The sequence below is a fragment of the Leptinotarsa decemlineata genome, unplaced genomic scaffold (genome assembly GCF_025532065.1).
Source record: "Leptinotarsa decemlineata unplaced genomic scaffold, Ldec_3_MD MMD2_tig00026330_RagTag_RagTag, whole genome shotgun sequence".
NCBI classification, from domain to species: Eukaryota; Metazoa; Arthropoda; class Insecta; order Coleoptera; family Chrysomelidae; genus Leptinotarsa; species Leptinotarsa decemlineata.
In genome coordinates, this window is record NW_027412690.1 from 3,927,532 (window position 1) to 3,943,322 (window position 15,791).

Here is a 15,791-nt window from a genome sequence, read left to right on the forward strand (position 1 = left end):
TTCATTAGAAAAGATTTTAATAAGGTGCCTTTATATTACTAACTAAAAGAGAATCATACATATGATATTGAGAGTATAATATAACTAAAAATGATGTAAACTCGCAAAATGTTCTTTGTTTTTGAATGTTGATCCCCAGGCGGAATTTTCTTTCTTCGATCCAGGATTTGCCCCCTTGTTTTCTTTGACATATGACGTTTTTTTGTCAGCGTCCAAACCAAATTTTCTGAAAAAAATACTCATTGACTTTCTTATGTATCGAGTAAAATTATGAAATAGTAGAAAATTCAATAGTTCGTTACAAATATTAAAATTTTTACTTCACATCAATGTGGAGAGATTATTATTAAAAAATTACCTTTTTTTCTTCTAAATTATATCGAAAATATAAAACAAAATAAAATGAAAAAACAAATAAATCCTTCAGAAAACTGTAGAGATTATTCACATTGTAAATAGATTTATTCTGATTTCAGACTTATTGAAAGTAATTAGTTACATCAAGCTAAAGTCTTTATTATCGATGTTGGACACAATCTTAAATTAGTTTCGAATAATTTTTCAGTTTGTATTGCTATTGAAGCGTGTTTCTAATACTTTTTTAAACTATTATTCATTCTTAGTTTCTTTCAATGAGGTGAGCAATGAAAAAAACTAGGATCCAGAATTGAACTCTTGGTTCATTTACTTCATTCTTCATTAAAGACCTCGCTTGCAGGATTATGCATACTTTTTATATAAGATCCGGAAAATTATCATGCACTGAAATCTTCACGCTTTAAAATTGCTGTCAACCCACTCTCTCATTTCTAAAAAAGTAACTCTTTGGTTTTTCAATCATCTTCATATGGGACCCTTATAGCCCATAAAATAATTCATTTTGATTTTTCTCCACAGAAAGAAAATGAAGAGAGTGTGGAAATAATCATTACTTACTATTTACTGAAAAGAAATTTATGAATATTTCTTTAATATACAGTGTCATCCCCAAAATATGCACCAAATGAGAAACTTATTTATTGAGGGTTTTTCGACAAAATGTTATTCTTAATAAAAGTTTATGCATCCCCTAAAACTGAACATGCACCAACAAAATACAGTAAAACACACGTAATATACGAGGAGCCCTCAAATATTTATTTTGAGTCAAGAGTAAAGTACTCTCATTTTGAAAAATCTTGGGAAATGTTATTTAAAAAAGTTGTTCAGCATTAAAAAATACATTTAAGTGAAGTTTTATTTTCTTACCCATTTTTTTATGGGCACTATGAAAAAAAAATTGCTAAAACGATAAATAAACAGCATCCTGTATAAGACGGTTTATTTTAAAAGCCTGTAATATTACGAATTACATAACTGTTGTGTTAGCCACGTTCAATTTTTTTGAAGAGTAAAATAATTTTCAAATTTTTTGGTGCAAAGTTTTTTTTTTGTTAACACTGAAAATTATTCAAAATTACACAGTACTGTAACAAGAACTTGATATTCGATAATATCAAATCGCAAAACATCAAAATAAAATAGGTATTTCGAAACAAACTCGTTGATTTTCTTGTCCAAAATAATTCTCCAAATTAATCTCTAGAAAATCAATGAGTTTGTAACAAAATACCTATTTAATTTTGATATTTTGTGATTTGATGTTATTGAATATTAGGTTCTTGTTACAATACTGTATAATTTTGAGTAATTTTCGGTGTTAACAAAAAATGTTAACAAAACAATGATATTAAAGTGATTACTACACTTTATAATAGTTTGGTCAGACCTAAACTTGAATATGGGGCTGTAGTATGGCATACTTTCTATATTGTTCATAAAAATAGATTAGAGAAAATTCAAAACAGATTTCTGAGATTTTTATATTACAAGAAATATAAAGTATACCCGGATTATAATACAATTAAAACAGTAGCATTACGAAATGAATTTAAAATATCCAGTCTAGAAAATAGAAGACAGGCAAGTATAGTGTTAATGTGTTATAAAATATATAAAAAAAATTATAACTGTCCCAATCTCAAATATTTACTAAAAGAGAGAATTCCCAAAAGAACAACACGACTCATTCAATTCTTTGATGTACCATGTATCAACAAATAACTGTTCACCTATCATTACAATGATCAAAATAACAAACAACTTCCTGTTAATGTCATATCTCAACTTTGTCCTCCCTCCCAAACAAGTTAATAGTGGTGTAAAAAAACACTTTTCAAGTTTAGAATAACTATGTTTTTTCCTTCCATTCGGCTTTATGTCGTAGATACAATGTAACTGTATTCACGTATACATATTAGAATTCTATTGAACTATGATTTGAACTGTATTGAAATTTTCATAAGAATGATTATTTTCATGTAATGAGGATTTTACCTGTTTGAAAATAAATAAAATAAATAAATAAAAATAACTTTGCATCAAAAACTTTGAAAATTATTTTACTCTTCAAAAAAATTGACCTTGGTTAACACCATAGTAGTGTAATTTGTAATATTGCAGGCTTTTAAAATAAAACGTCGTATACAGGATGCTGTCTATTTATCGTTATAGCAAATTTTTTTTTCGTAGCCCCATTTTAAAAAAATGGGTAAAAAAACTTCACTTAGATGGCTATGACTCCAAATCTAGATGTGCCTTCGTTGGAATGATCATATTGACTATACGGTAAAAAGATTACGTAAGCTCACTTACAAATTTTATCAACTCAGAAATATAGTCAGTAGAAAAATGTTGCTTACTGTATATGATGTCCTGGCCGAGTCCATTTTACGGTATTGTCTAATAATATGGGGCGGAATATTCAAATTTTCCTTACGTAATTTAGAAATGATCCCAAACTCACTCATAAAAATTATGTTCAAAAAGAATAAATTCTATAATACTCAAGCATTAAATGAAGAGAGTGGAATATATAGTGTAAGAAAACTGTATACTTTCCGTTGTATATTATGGACAGCCAATGTTACGAGTTCATTTGTTCAGAATATATATAATACTCGTTTACACACTTTTCAGATTGCAAAGGTTCCACGATGCCGACTTACTCACAATCAAAAATTTATCACATACATTGGACCAAAACTCTACAATTCTTTACCACCGTCACTAAAATGTATCAGAAGTTATACTAAATTGAAAATAGAATTGAAAACATTTATCAATCACAACTACCACAGATTGGAAACAATACTGGATAGTTGACTAATTCACCATACTGCAATCACTCAAAATAATGTTACAAGCTGTTGTTTCTGTTTCTTCTTTCGTATTTGATGCTCTAGTTATGCTAAAGACTGCTCATCATTTTGGTCGTCCTTCTAGGACTTTCCAGAACTATTTAGTAGGTTCATCTTAGTTTGTAAATGTATTGTTTGTATTGGATTCGTGGCTGTAACACAAGCTTGGCTTAGATAGCAACGATCCTTCATAGATGTAATTTGTAACGGTTTATATTTTATATTAATCTGAATTGAATAAACTTATAAACTTATTTTTCAATACTGAACAACTTTTCCGAATAACATTTCCTGAGATTTTCCAAAATAAGGGTACTTTACTCTTGTCTCAAAATCAAATGTTTGAAGGTTCCCCGTATGTTACGTGTGTTTTACTGTATTTTGTTGGTGCATGTTTAGTTTCAGAAGATGCATACACTTTTATCAGGAATAACTTTTTGTCGAAAAACCCTTAATAAAGAAGTTTCCCATATGGTACATACTTTGGAAATAACACTGTATAATTTATTTTCAAAATCACAGCTGCCTTGGAAACCATTATTTTGGACTTTAAATTTCTTAAATAATCATTTGAATACCATAGTACTCACTTGTTAGGTATTATACTCCTGTTATCATAAGGTTTTTTGTGCGCAGTTGAGAATAATTCGCTCTGTACCATCTTGATCAGTTGAATGACGAATAATCTAAGGTACGTGGTGTATTCTGGTGAGTACTTGAAGTTCCTTGTAGTTACCGGAGTTTCCTGTTCTGCTTCCTTTTTTTGTTCGGAGATTTTTCTCCAAACTGAAACCAAATTATACCATTATGTCAAGGTCGGATCAATGGGGGTATTTACCTCCTCGAAATCAACATTCAATACATTCATTTCGACTGAGTTTTGTAATATATACACGCACATACTGACCCCCCCCCTCCAAAACTCAAATACACTTCAATTCGTGATTTGTTCTTGAAAATTTTGATGTCAAGGTGAAAATTTGTTTCCTTATAACAATGATATTGAAAAAGTCTTCATTAATGCAAATCTACGCTTCAATCTGATAAACAAAAATTTGTCAACCAGTTTTCTATACTGAATTGGATTATTTCTTTGGCTTTGTTAAGGCAACATCCTGTAGATGGTAAAGTTGTAGTGTTTTTCTGAAGAAAATATGCTGCTGATTGAAAATTATTCTGATGCAACAGACGAAGAGATTACATCAGAAATTATAATATTATTTCCATGAGTGTTTCATAGAACTGGTTTTGAGTCTATTTCCGAATAAAGATATTCAAAGGATGTAACGGAATTTTTTCTCAGTATTTTGCCAACACGAACATTGCACTACTACGGAAATGCTGATATAAGCTAATGTGGAATATCGATCAAATATTGGTCGAGTTGACTGAAGTCAGAAACCAATGATGGATTCTTATTATTATCCCATGGCCTGTCAGTTCCGTCTTACAGTAGGTACAAAGTATCACCTTTTATCCCTTTATACAAAAAGATAATTCAGTTCAATTATATGTGCTAACAAATTGTTGGTGTGAATACTAAATCTATATTTAAGGCACCCCACAGGGGTCTATGTTTGACCCAACATTCTGCAACATCGTTAATACTAAAACTAGATCTGAACGAATGCATAATGGCGGTAGCCTTAGCTATACACGATTGGCTCCTGAAAAATGAAGGCAGTACTGCTGAAATATATACTTTTGCTCAGGCTTTGAGTACAAAGCACTGACTTTCCTTTCTACTCCTCTCTAGCCGCCTTTGTCTAGTACCTATTTTCTTTCTCTAATTCTGAGTGATTGGAAACTGAAGTTCTATCAGCCTCCTAATTATTTATCATTATTATGACATTCATGCTATCAGTTTCTCATCTGAAAACTTGTACTATCCGTCTCATTCTTTTGGCTTTTACGACTGCTGACTTTATTCTTATTATATATGAGTGTTTCCGTTTCTTTTCAATTATTCTTCTTTAATCTTTTTCTGTATTTATTCCTCATTGTAGCTCGTTGTATCATCCTCCTATATCTACATCAACCACGTCCCACATGCCCAGTTAAAATCGACATTTTTTGAACAACATTCACGTCAGAGAGGCCCAAACAAATCTATTGGATTCAAATCCAGGTGATCATGTGGTATTCTTAAAACGTCATGTCCACTGTTACTGAGTATATTATCAAATTCGTATATTCTGAATTTTGTTTTATTCGGTCTAATGAGACTATATGAGTCCACTTCTAACATTGCAACGGCTAAAGGAATATTGGTTAACTAAGTCATTCTTTCATTATTTCTTTTCTATTACCGAAGATGGGTCACTTTTCGCTTTTTATATTATGGTAGAGTGCATTCTCTAATATGGGAACACTTTTCCACGAAATGAGCTTTTTCTGACGCCATTTTTTATAATTACAAAAATTCATCCCACTAAGATAAACCACCAGTTTTTAAGCTTTCAACAATAGACAGGCGTTTGGAACAGAACCGAGAGGGTACTTGTGTTAACTTGTTCGATAGGTATTTCAATTCTCTATCCCACACTTTCTCATTTTTGGAAATCGGATAAGCCGTTTCTGAGGGATTAGCAGTTTTATATTCGTTTGAAGTATCTGCAAACAAACGATAAATATCAGAATTTTAAGAAAAAATGTTTTCAAAACTCACTCAGTTCATTCCAATAAGTGTTCAAAATGTTCAACTATCACTCCCTGACTATAATGAAGCCTGTTTACAAATTTTATTCCCCATTCATGAAATGTTTCTGGGGTAATTTTGTTGCTAGAACCTCTTTTCCTGGCCACAAGTTCGGAAAAGAACTACGGTTGTGTATCGTACACAGCAGATGTCACGTATATGCACTCAAAAACATCTAGAGGCATCATATCAGATGATCTAGTGAGCTCTTCCAAGGAACTATGTCTGCCTGTCAACTGATTTGTATAATTGACAAACTCAAATAAGTTTTCTACTGACGTAACGTATCAGACAGATAATATACCTTAGATCCCTTAGAATGACCCGCTACATTAACTGAAATGACACACATAGACTTTATTGTAGGGATTCGTTAAATCTAAAGTATACTTTACACAAACTCAGTATCAGTATCATGTTTAGAATAAGAGGAGCTCCCAATGAAATAATAATAATAATAATAATCGTCTTTATTATTTTCAAAAAATATGTAAAAAAACAAGATTGAGGAAATACACCAACAGAAAATTTTTGAAAATAAAGGGCGAAGTTCAGTTCAGTTCCTGAATAAATTCAACAACTGACCTGTTCTTCCATTTAACCCTAAAAAATACCTCTCTAATGAATTTTCTTTAAATAATACAAAAACAAAGGAAAAATATACAAATTTGTCCGCACTACGGCAAGTAAGTTTACAGAAGTAGGAGCAAAACGATGTGAAGTTTTGAAATCATATCACTGACGTGTATTGAATAAATGGCTATATAGATTATAATTGGCATAATTGATAACTGAAACACCTGCGGAAAAATTCAGTTTTAAAAGAAGGTGGACTATGTGTTCCCCTGAACCTGATATTGACGTTATGAACATCCGTTCGAAAAGAAATGTCTCTATGAAGATAAGCATGCTTTCTGGTAAGAATAATTTTATGGAATAGGTTGGCGGCACGCAAGATTCTTCTGTTATTCATATTTAACCAATAGGCATCTTTGAGCTTATGAGAAATTCTCTGAGAACGTCTTATTCCTTAAATAAGTCTCAAGCACGAGTTTTGTACTTTTTGAATTTTAAGTTTATACTACTCACTCAAATGTGGTCTATAGACAGTATTAGCATAGTTTAAATGTATTAGTTTAAATGTGATAAAACTAGTGTTTCACATAATACTAATTTCAATTTTAGTGGAAGATACTGCCTAACTGCATATATCAATTTTAAAGAAGAATTTGCACGTTGTATTAAGTTACTCAAGTTCTTTTCGAATCTGACATTGTGGTCAAGGATGACTCCAATATTTTTCGCTTCTTCCACCAACTCGATATTCACGCCATTGATTGATATGTTTAGGTACTCTAAAATATCAGATCGTTTGGACTTTGGTCCAAATAATAGAACATTTGATTTTTGAGAGTTTAGGAGTAAACAATGTTCTGTTGCAGCCCTATAAAAATCATCCAAGTCTTTATTAAGTATCATGCAAGAATCATTTACATCTAGAGGGGGGTCATCCGCATAAAAGTGCACCTTGCAGTGATTCAAATTTTTGATAAGATTGCAGGAGTAAAGAGCAAACAGGATCGGCCCAAGTATAGAGCCTTGTGGCACTCCGCGTTGAAGAGATAGGGGAGATGAAAAAGTTTCATCAAACGTAACTCTTTGACTTCTTCCATTAAGATAATTGGCAAGCAAGGTGATAGCTGAAGGTGACAGACCAACGTAATGTAAAATTGATATCAATAAATCGTGGTTTATAGTGTCAAAGACTCTGCTGAAGTCTACAATATGCAGCAATGCTGTAGTGAAACTGAATCCCTTCCTAAACCCAGACTGAACCGATGGTAAAATGTTGAGTTCTGAAATGTGCTCCAGGAGTTGTAATTCTATGGCTTTCTCTAGTCGCAGTGGGTCGCAGTTGGCCGCATCATTTTAAGTTAAATTTAAAGCACAAACAAGTGCCGAAGTTAAACTTCATTGAAACTTTTCGAAAAAAAAAGTTTCTCATATGGTGACACTGTATAATGTCAGAAAATAATTTGTGAACAAACTTCATTATTGTCTGGAAGTGAATTTATTGGAATGAACTAAAGTGAGTTTTGAATGCATTTTTCTTGAAATCATGATATTTATAGTTTGTTTGTAGATCCTTCAAGCGAATAGAAAACTGTTAATTATTCAGGAAGAGCTGATCTGATTTCCAAAAATAAAAAAGTGTTAGGTAGAGAATTAAAAAACTTATCAAACGAGGTACCACAAGACCCTTCTTTCCATTTGAAAAAACAAATTTTAACGCATCTCAGCGAAGAGTAATGCAACATTTTTGTCTCTCTTACCAACAAGTACTGAAATTGATACTTTTCACGTAAACTTTGTCCAATTTGATATCATGTCCCGTTTAAATGTAAAGAGGCGGGTTACTATTCACGTCCACACTGTATATAGTTTTCAAGAAAGTATTGATTACTACTGAAATATATATTGAATGTTTTGGATAATGGAAGTCCTATAACGTTTCTAACATTCAGGATCAAAAATGGTGAAAAATGTTGCAGAAAACTGATACATTCAATACAGTATTTGAATGAAACTTACCCAAGAATGTTTTGTTGGTTTCTGGAGTTCAAAAGAAAATCTATAATTCTCATTGACACATAGATGAATGTAAAATAATAAAAAAAATTAAAGGCTTCGATGCACACAGATCTCTCTTCAGCTAGCAAGGCAAACTGGATCTCGACATCACGTACGCTCTTTTATTAAGAAACCTCTCATGACGTTGTTTAGAGATCGGAAAGTGTACCTCATTTCAATAATATTTTATTCATTTGTTGTTAATTTGCGACTGGTTTATACCGAAATAGTACAGTAAATTTAGGTTGGAAATTGGCGAATGGAGGAAGTTGTTGAACTGTTTTGACACGTCAACAACCTTTCTAACACGTTTTTGGGGATTCCTCCGAGAAAAAAAGTCATATTATGCTCGAACATTTCAAAACTTTCATACATAATATGAAACATCACAATTATAAAGCATAGGCGAACGACCCTGTATAGATTGCATCAACTCATTACACACATATTTTCTATATTTCACTATGAAAAACATGATTTTGATCACGACTTCCATGTGTGCTCAAAGAATAAATTATCGCCTGGCATTTGAAGGCTGAAAAGAAGTTAATATTGGAATATTTTAATCTTTTCTAGCAACTGATTCTGAAACGTTGGCACATATGATTTCTCTAAGCGCGTGTTTTTCCAATAACACATACTATTGGGGAAGTTAAGTTAAATCATTTCCTCAAGTACAGAAGCGGATGTATATTAATTATTATGGCCATTATTCGTAAGAATTAAGTTTTCGAGCCATTACCCACTCATTCGAGTTGAGTATTGGCCGTTTCTCGCGAGTAGAATACAATAGGGGAAGGTAGGGTAAAGTAGCCACCCTAAGCTTTGAGCCCACGTCAACCATATAAATGTTAACCTTTTTACAGGTTGTTTGTACATTATTATGCATGTACTTATTAAATTTCAATATAATATTGTTTACAGACCAATATTCTGATAATTTTTAGATAATTTTAGATTGAAGTCGAAATGGGAAATTGACCACTTTACCTATCCTGGGCGAGAAAAATGGCATATACAAATTTATAAACGGGTAAAGTGGCCTACTTCAAATAAAACATCGAAATTATGTTATTTTAACAAAGGTTTATTAAAATTTTGCATGGAAAAAAAATTCAACTCAAACAACAGTTTCATAACAGTTTTTAACTCAAAAAATTGTAATTCTACCTACATATTAATTCACAACAACAGTCTTTTATTTTTCTTAAACTAATGATACTTACGATTACTTATCATAAACAGTCTTCATTTACTTATTAACAGCCTTTTATATTAATTGCAAAAATCAAGTCTTAACTTGTTAGCTTCTTCTCAATTATTCATTAATAACAAATTAAATCAACTTTCAGTTACTAATCTATGAAATATAAGTAACAACCTCTTCATTTGTATTTGTTCATTCATAATCGTAATAGAAAATATTCTTAGGAACAAAATTCGCAATGAAAGTTATCATCGTTGTCATCACAACCCGAGCACGCTTCATGGGACCATCGCTTACAACTAGAACACTGTATCCAACCATCTTCATGTTTTGATTTAGACCAAATTTCGCCACAGTAAAAGCATCTGTGTCATCATCGTCTTCAGTATATTTGTTACTTAGTTTCAGTTGGGGATGGTTCAATAGTAGCTTTTATCACTCTCTTTGTAGCTTTCTTTTGTAGTAGTTTTTCTTCTTGCAACTCATTTTTATATTGGCTTTCACATGTTTAGTCTTAGGCAATGCTTTGGGAATCGGAAATAAGTTGCAAGGCGATATTGCGATATTGTTAGGAATCACACGGTAAAAGGTAAGACCTCGTTAGTCCTTAGCTCGCACAAGTTTATCAACTTATGAGCGTTGTCGTTCGTATGGGGGCGACAGCTCATTAACGGAAAAAGAGATTTTTTTTAACAGATGTGCTGGGTTGTGGGTACAAGTAAGGATCACATATTGATGGAGTAACTGCAGCTGGTGTTATCTGGGTACTTATATTAACATCTCGATTCAATGTTAACCGGTTAATTGATGTTACACTTTCTAAACTTTTTGTTCGCGGTTCTGAGATTGGCGGAGGATCTGCTGGCACTTCCTCTGCTTGTGAATCTACTAAGATAGGTGGTGGAATCCCAGGCATATTGTAATAGAGATGCAGATTTTGCTAAATCAAGTGTCGCATTGTCACGATCAGTCAAAATTTGTTGTGGTAACGTTCTGGTAACGTTCTGCTCAGCAAGAACGTTACTAGTGTTGTTTTCTGGCGGGTCAATAAGAACGTTATCTGTGGGATCTGCTGGCGGCTCAATAAGAACGTTATCTGTTGAATCTGCTGGCAAGAAATCATGATTCATGAAGACGCGGTGATCCATTGGCTTTATCCCACATTTACGGAAACCATTGATTGCAATGAATTGTTGTGTTGCCTCGCTGTAGGCATCTCCAAAGAGTTTGCTGAATTGGAATACAGTCAATGCTCTTCCTGGGTTATTGCGAAGATATTTCTCAACTACGCGGATGTAATATTTATTCACAGGACCCATAAAAGACCCGTCTAATGGTTGTAACCTATGACTACAGTGTGGAAACAGACACAGGACAGTTGTGTGGTTTATTCGTGCCATTTCAATGAAATCTAAATTTTTGGTATGAGAATTATGTCCATCCAAAATTAGCAGTGCTGGATCCTCCCCCGTGGGCTTGGCAAATTTAAGGAAATGTTCAAACCATACTGTAGAAATTTCCAACTGCATCCACCCCGAAGAATGACATGCAAAACCAGTCCCTGGCGGTGCTCCATCCTGAAATTCAACTCTCATTCTCTTTTCTCTCAACCAATGAATTATTTCTATATGTCGTTGACAAATAGCTCTTATTGGTTCGTCCGGAAACAGAAGGTGGCCACTTTACCTGCCTGGGCCACTTTATCCATCCTTCCCCTACTACGAGTACGTGATTGTTCAAAAAATAAGGTGAATATTCAAATTTCGCGGGTTACGTAAATTCGATTAGCGTTTTTTATGTTTTTATACTCGTCTTGCACATATGTTTACAGTTTCCTTCACATTCTCAACATTTTCATCGGTTGTCGATGTGCTGGAGGCAGCAAGAGTCGTGAAGTAACAATGTTCGCTCTTTTTGATGAAGGTTCTACGTGTACGATGATTAAATATGAGCTAGCTTAACAACTTAAGCTACCAGGCCCGGTAGTTTCACTTTGTTTTCAATGGACTAATAATATAAGCCATTATGAAGATGACTCTAGGTTGGTCTCAGCTGAAATATCAGGAGCTAACGAAAATTCAGGTTTTTACAAAATAAATAATAATAATAAACCAATAAACCTACATTATTGATTGGTCAAGATAATTGTGGTCTCATCGTTCCTCGAAAGGTCATTCAGCCAAAATTGAATGGGCCCATCATGTCAAAGTAGAAACTTGGCCGGACAATTAATGGCATCATAACCAATAACGCATCAGACAAAATATCTCGTGCAAGTCTTTGCTGTCGTTTAATCAGTGATAAAGAACTCCATTTGTTAGTAAAAGATATTTTTCGACTGGATTCATTTGGAGTTCAGCCATCAGATCTCATCATTAAATCAGCAGAGGACAAAGAAGCCATTGAAATCATGGAAAAAACCACTGAAAAGAACCGGACAAAAATACGAAACAGGACATCTCTGGAAAAATTAAGACATCACTTTCGGATAGCCGTCCCAATGCAATAAAACGTTTGTTGTGCATGGAACGAAAGATGGATAAAGATGAAAATAGAAGAATATCTAACAAAGGGATATGCTAGAAAACTAACTCCTGAACAAGTTGAATCATCTAAACTTTGATATCTTTCTCATTTTGCAGTATTGAATGTGAATAAACCAGGAAAACTAAGGCTTGTTTTTGATGCGTCTGCAAAATCTAAGGGGTCTTGCCTAAACGACTTTTTGCTTCAAGGTCCGGACTTTGTTCCTTCATTAATCTCTGTATTGTGGCGCTTCAGGCAAGGTAAAATAGCTTTTAGCGGAGATATTTCTGAAATGTTCCATCAGGTATTAATTAGACAGGAAGATCAATGTGCACAACGTTTCTTGTGGCGTGGAAAGGGCAGGAATCAAGATCCTGATATATTCCAAATGAACGTGATGATTTTTGGAACTGCTTCATCCCATTCTGTGGCAAAGTTTGTGAAAAATAGAAATGCTACTGAATTTGAGCAGCAGTTTCCAGGTATAATGACGAGATGTATGGAGAAACAACATTATGATTACCTAGATTCCTGTTGTACCGAAAAAGAAGCCATCAAGCGAATTGCAGATGCGATTCATGTTCATAAGCAAGGGGGTTTTGATATGACAAAATTGATCAGTAACTAACTCCAAAGATGTGATGAAAAGCATTCCTGAAAGAATACGTTCTTCTACAGCTCATGGATTGAAAATAGATTCAGACAATATAGAAAGGGTACTCGGACTTTCTCTGAACCCGAAGAAAATACCACCTGAAATCATTTGTGGTGAAAAAATTACAACAAAGAGAGAGGTTCTTCGACTGTTAATGTCCATTTTTGATCCTCTTGGCTTCCTCGCTCTGCTTATAATAAAAGGAAGAATTGTAATGCAAGAAATATGGAGAATTGGCATTGACTGGGACAGTAAAGTATCTGACACTCTATTTTTGGCGTGGAAATTCTGACGGCTGACGGAAATTCATAAGTTTTATCGCCCATTATTCTACCAAGACACTATTTTCCGAATTCAAGTTGTATAAAAAAAGTTGATCTGCATATTTTCTGCGATGCTAGCGATAAAGCTTATGCCTCAGTAGCTTATATTTGAGATATGAAGAAGGAGAAATCATATCACATCATTTGTCTCTGCAAAATTCAAAGTAGCCCCATTAAATCAGCAAACCGTTCCCAAGTTAGAATTACAAGGGGCAGTTTTGGGCTGTTAGCTAGGTAAAACGATTCGTAATGAGCTTGAGTACAAAATAAGAAACGTTCATTACTGGACAGATTCTACAGTTGTCTTGAAACAAATAAGATCAGAGTCTAGGCGATTTCCAATTTTTGTGACTTGCAGAGTAGGAGAGATACGAGAAGAAACTGATATTTGACAATGACACTGAGTTCCATCCGATTTGAATGTTGCATATCAAGCCACAAAAGAACTGGCCAACATTGACTTCAGAATAGAGAGTACATGGTTGAATGGTCCAGTTTTTTAAAATTTCCTGAGAAATCCTGGCCAAAAGAAAGAGAAGACATATTAAGTGAAGAACGTGAAAGTATACTTGCAATTTTCGATCAAAAAAGTTTTGAGTTAACCGATATAAACAGGTTTTCAAAATGGATCCGACTTATCAGATCTACTGCTTGGGTGCTTCTTTTCAAGAAATTTTCTAGAATTCTCAAATGTTAGAGGCCAAACGAAGTAAAACTGGATGTTGACGTGATTGAAGAAGCTTCTCTCAAATGTGGTTACAAAAGATCCAGTATGAATCTTTCGAAGAAGTAGGTCTGTTGAAGCAAAATGTGTTACTTCCGAAATCCAGCAGCAGACTTTACAAATTGTCAGCATTTCTTGATGAAAATGGTATAATCCGGTTGGGAGGAAGACTTCCTGAAAATAGTTCATTAGATCTTGGATATGATGTTCGATATCTAATAATACTCGATCCCAAAACAAATATATACAATTGTTAATTGAACATTATGACCAGCAAAGTACATACTGGCATAGAAACGGTAATAAATAATCTGAGGCTAAAATATTGGATCATCCATATGCGACAGTCAGTTAAAAAATGTTTCAATACTTGTCTCACTTGCAAAATTAGAAAATGTTAAGCCATCTGCTCCAGAAATGGGACTTTCACCATCAGAACGACTAGAATGTAATGTATTTCCATTTACTTACGTTCGGATTGACTTTTTTGGACAAATGTCTGTTTCTATTGGAAGGAGAAGAGAAACGATACGGAGTCTTTTTCACGTGCCTTACTATATCAGAGCAGTGCACATTGAGTTGGCAGCTTCTCTAGATACCAGTTCTGCTATCCTTGCTATAAGGCGTTTCATATGTCGCCGGGATAGCCAAAAGAAATTCGATCGGACAATGGAACTAATTTCGTCGGAGCTGAACGGGAGTTACGAGAATCTATCAATTCCTTGAATATGGTTAACATATCAGACGAACTTTCTACAAAAGGTATAAAATGGAAGTTCAATTGCCCAGCTGCTCCCAGTATGGGGGGAATATGGGTGCGCATAGTGCGTTCAATAAAAACAGCCCTGAAGGTATCACTCAAAGAAGTCAACCCTAAGGAAGAAGTTCTACTTACCCTTCCGTACAAAGCACGATACATGGTGAACTCTAGGCCTCTAGCTCATATATCAGTTGATCCCAGTGATCCAGAGGCAATTACACCTAATCAATTCTGGCTTCTTCGACCTGGAGGTGTGCAGTCTTATGAAGGTTGCCCAATAAAAAGCAGAAAACAATGGAGATTTTCACAAGCCTTAGCTGATATATATTGGAAACGATGGGTGAAAGAATATCGACCTACACTCATTCAACGACAGAAATGGCATAGAAAAACTGCTCCGATCAAAGTTGGCGATATTGCAATAACAGTCGATGACAAGGCACCCCGAAATAATTGGTTAATGGGACGCGTGGAAGAAACATTTTCCGGAAAAGATGGAACAATAGGTATAGCCAGAGTGAAAACCAAAAATGGATTGTACATCAGACCTGTATCAAAGCTGTGTGAAGAGTACAGAGCTTCACAGGGTGGAGAATGTAGAATATATTTCTTTGTTAATTGTATTTATTTGTTTTAATACTTGTTAATACCCTGTATCATGGATACGATTGATAGTTGAAAACATGTTATGTAAATAAAAACAGTTGTTATTCGGAAATAAATTTGTCAAAAGGAAAGTCTGTCAGTTCTAATATAAAAAAGCATTTTCTGCAAAAGTTTGAGCCGTTCGGTATAAAATTTTACAGAAGCCAAAAGTTCAATAGTCTTAATAGAAGAACCAAGACCAAAAAAAATCACGCCCAGTTCGATCAAGTGTCAAGGTGTTGCTCATTGTTTTCCTCGATTACCGTGGCGGGAGCTCTTGCCACTTGGTCGCACTGTCAATAAGAAGTATTATCTTGAAGTTGTGCACCCTAAAATTTTCATTACTTACGCTAACCACCAGAGGGCGATGTCAATATTTGATG

The 15,791-nt window shown here is 34.0% G+C and overlaps 2 protein-coding genes across 3 annotated transcripts; one reads left to right on the forward strand and one right to left on the reverse strand.

The window, feature by feature from the left end:
- Window positions 1-12: 12 nt before the first annotated feature.
- On the reverse strand, window positions 13-8,688 carry LOC111505247 (uncharacterized). 2 transcript variants are annotated; one of them, XM_023160025.2, is made up of 3 exons: window positions 8,530-8,688; window positions 3,830-4,025; window positions 13-226 (listed from the first exon to the last, which is right to left on the reverse strand). In XM_023160025.2, exons 1-2 carry the CDS (start codon window positions 8,580-8,582, stop codon window positions 3,926-3,928), a joined length of 153 nt encoding a protein of 50 aa, XP_023015793.1. In that variant the 5' UTR covers window positions 8,583-8,688; the 3' UTR covers window positions 13-226; window positions 3,830-3,925. The 2 variants fall into 2 exon arrangements, with proteins under 2 accessions (XP_023015793.1, XP_074038955.1); XM_074182854.1 differs by lacking the exon at window positions 8,530-8,688 and having other exon boundaries at window positions 3,830-3,919.
- A 6,043-nt stretch (window positions 8,689-14,731) lies between these two features.
- LOC141485668 (uncharacterized) lies at window positions 14,732-15,400 on the forward strand. The gene has a single exon (XM_074182833.1). The coding sequence runs from the start codon at window positions 14,732-14,734 to the stop codon at window positions 15,398-15,400; it is 669 nt and encodes a 222-aa protein (XP_074038934.1).
- Window positions 15,401-15,791: the final 391 nt, after the last annotated feature.

Bases quoted from the DNA above. Each gene is read 5' to 3' on its own strand.
- LOC111505247 (XM_074182854.1), bottom strand. From the start codon at position 3,900: ATGGTACAGAGCGAATTATTCTCAACTGCGCACAAAAAACCTTATGAT. The intron at 227-3,829 runs GTGAGTACTATG...TATTTTTTTCAG, and splicing joins AGGAGTATAATACCTAACAA to AAAATTTGGTTTGGACGCTG.
- LOC141485668 (XM_074182833.1), top strand. From the start codon at position 14,732: ATGGTTAACATATCAGACGAACTTTCTACAAAAGGTATAAAATGGAAG.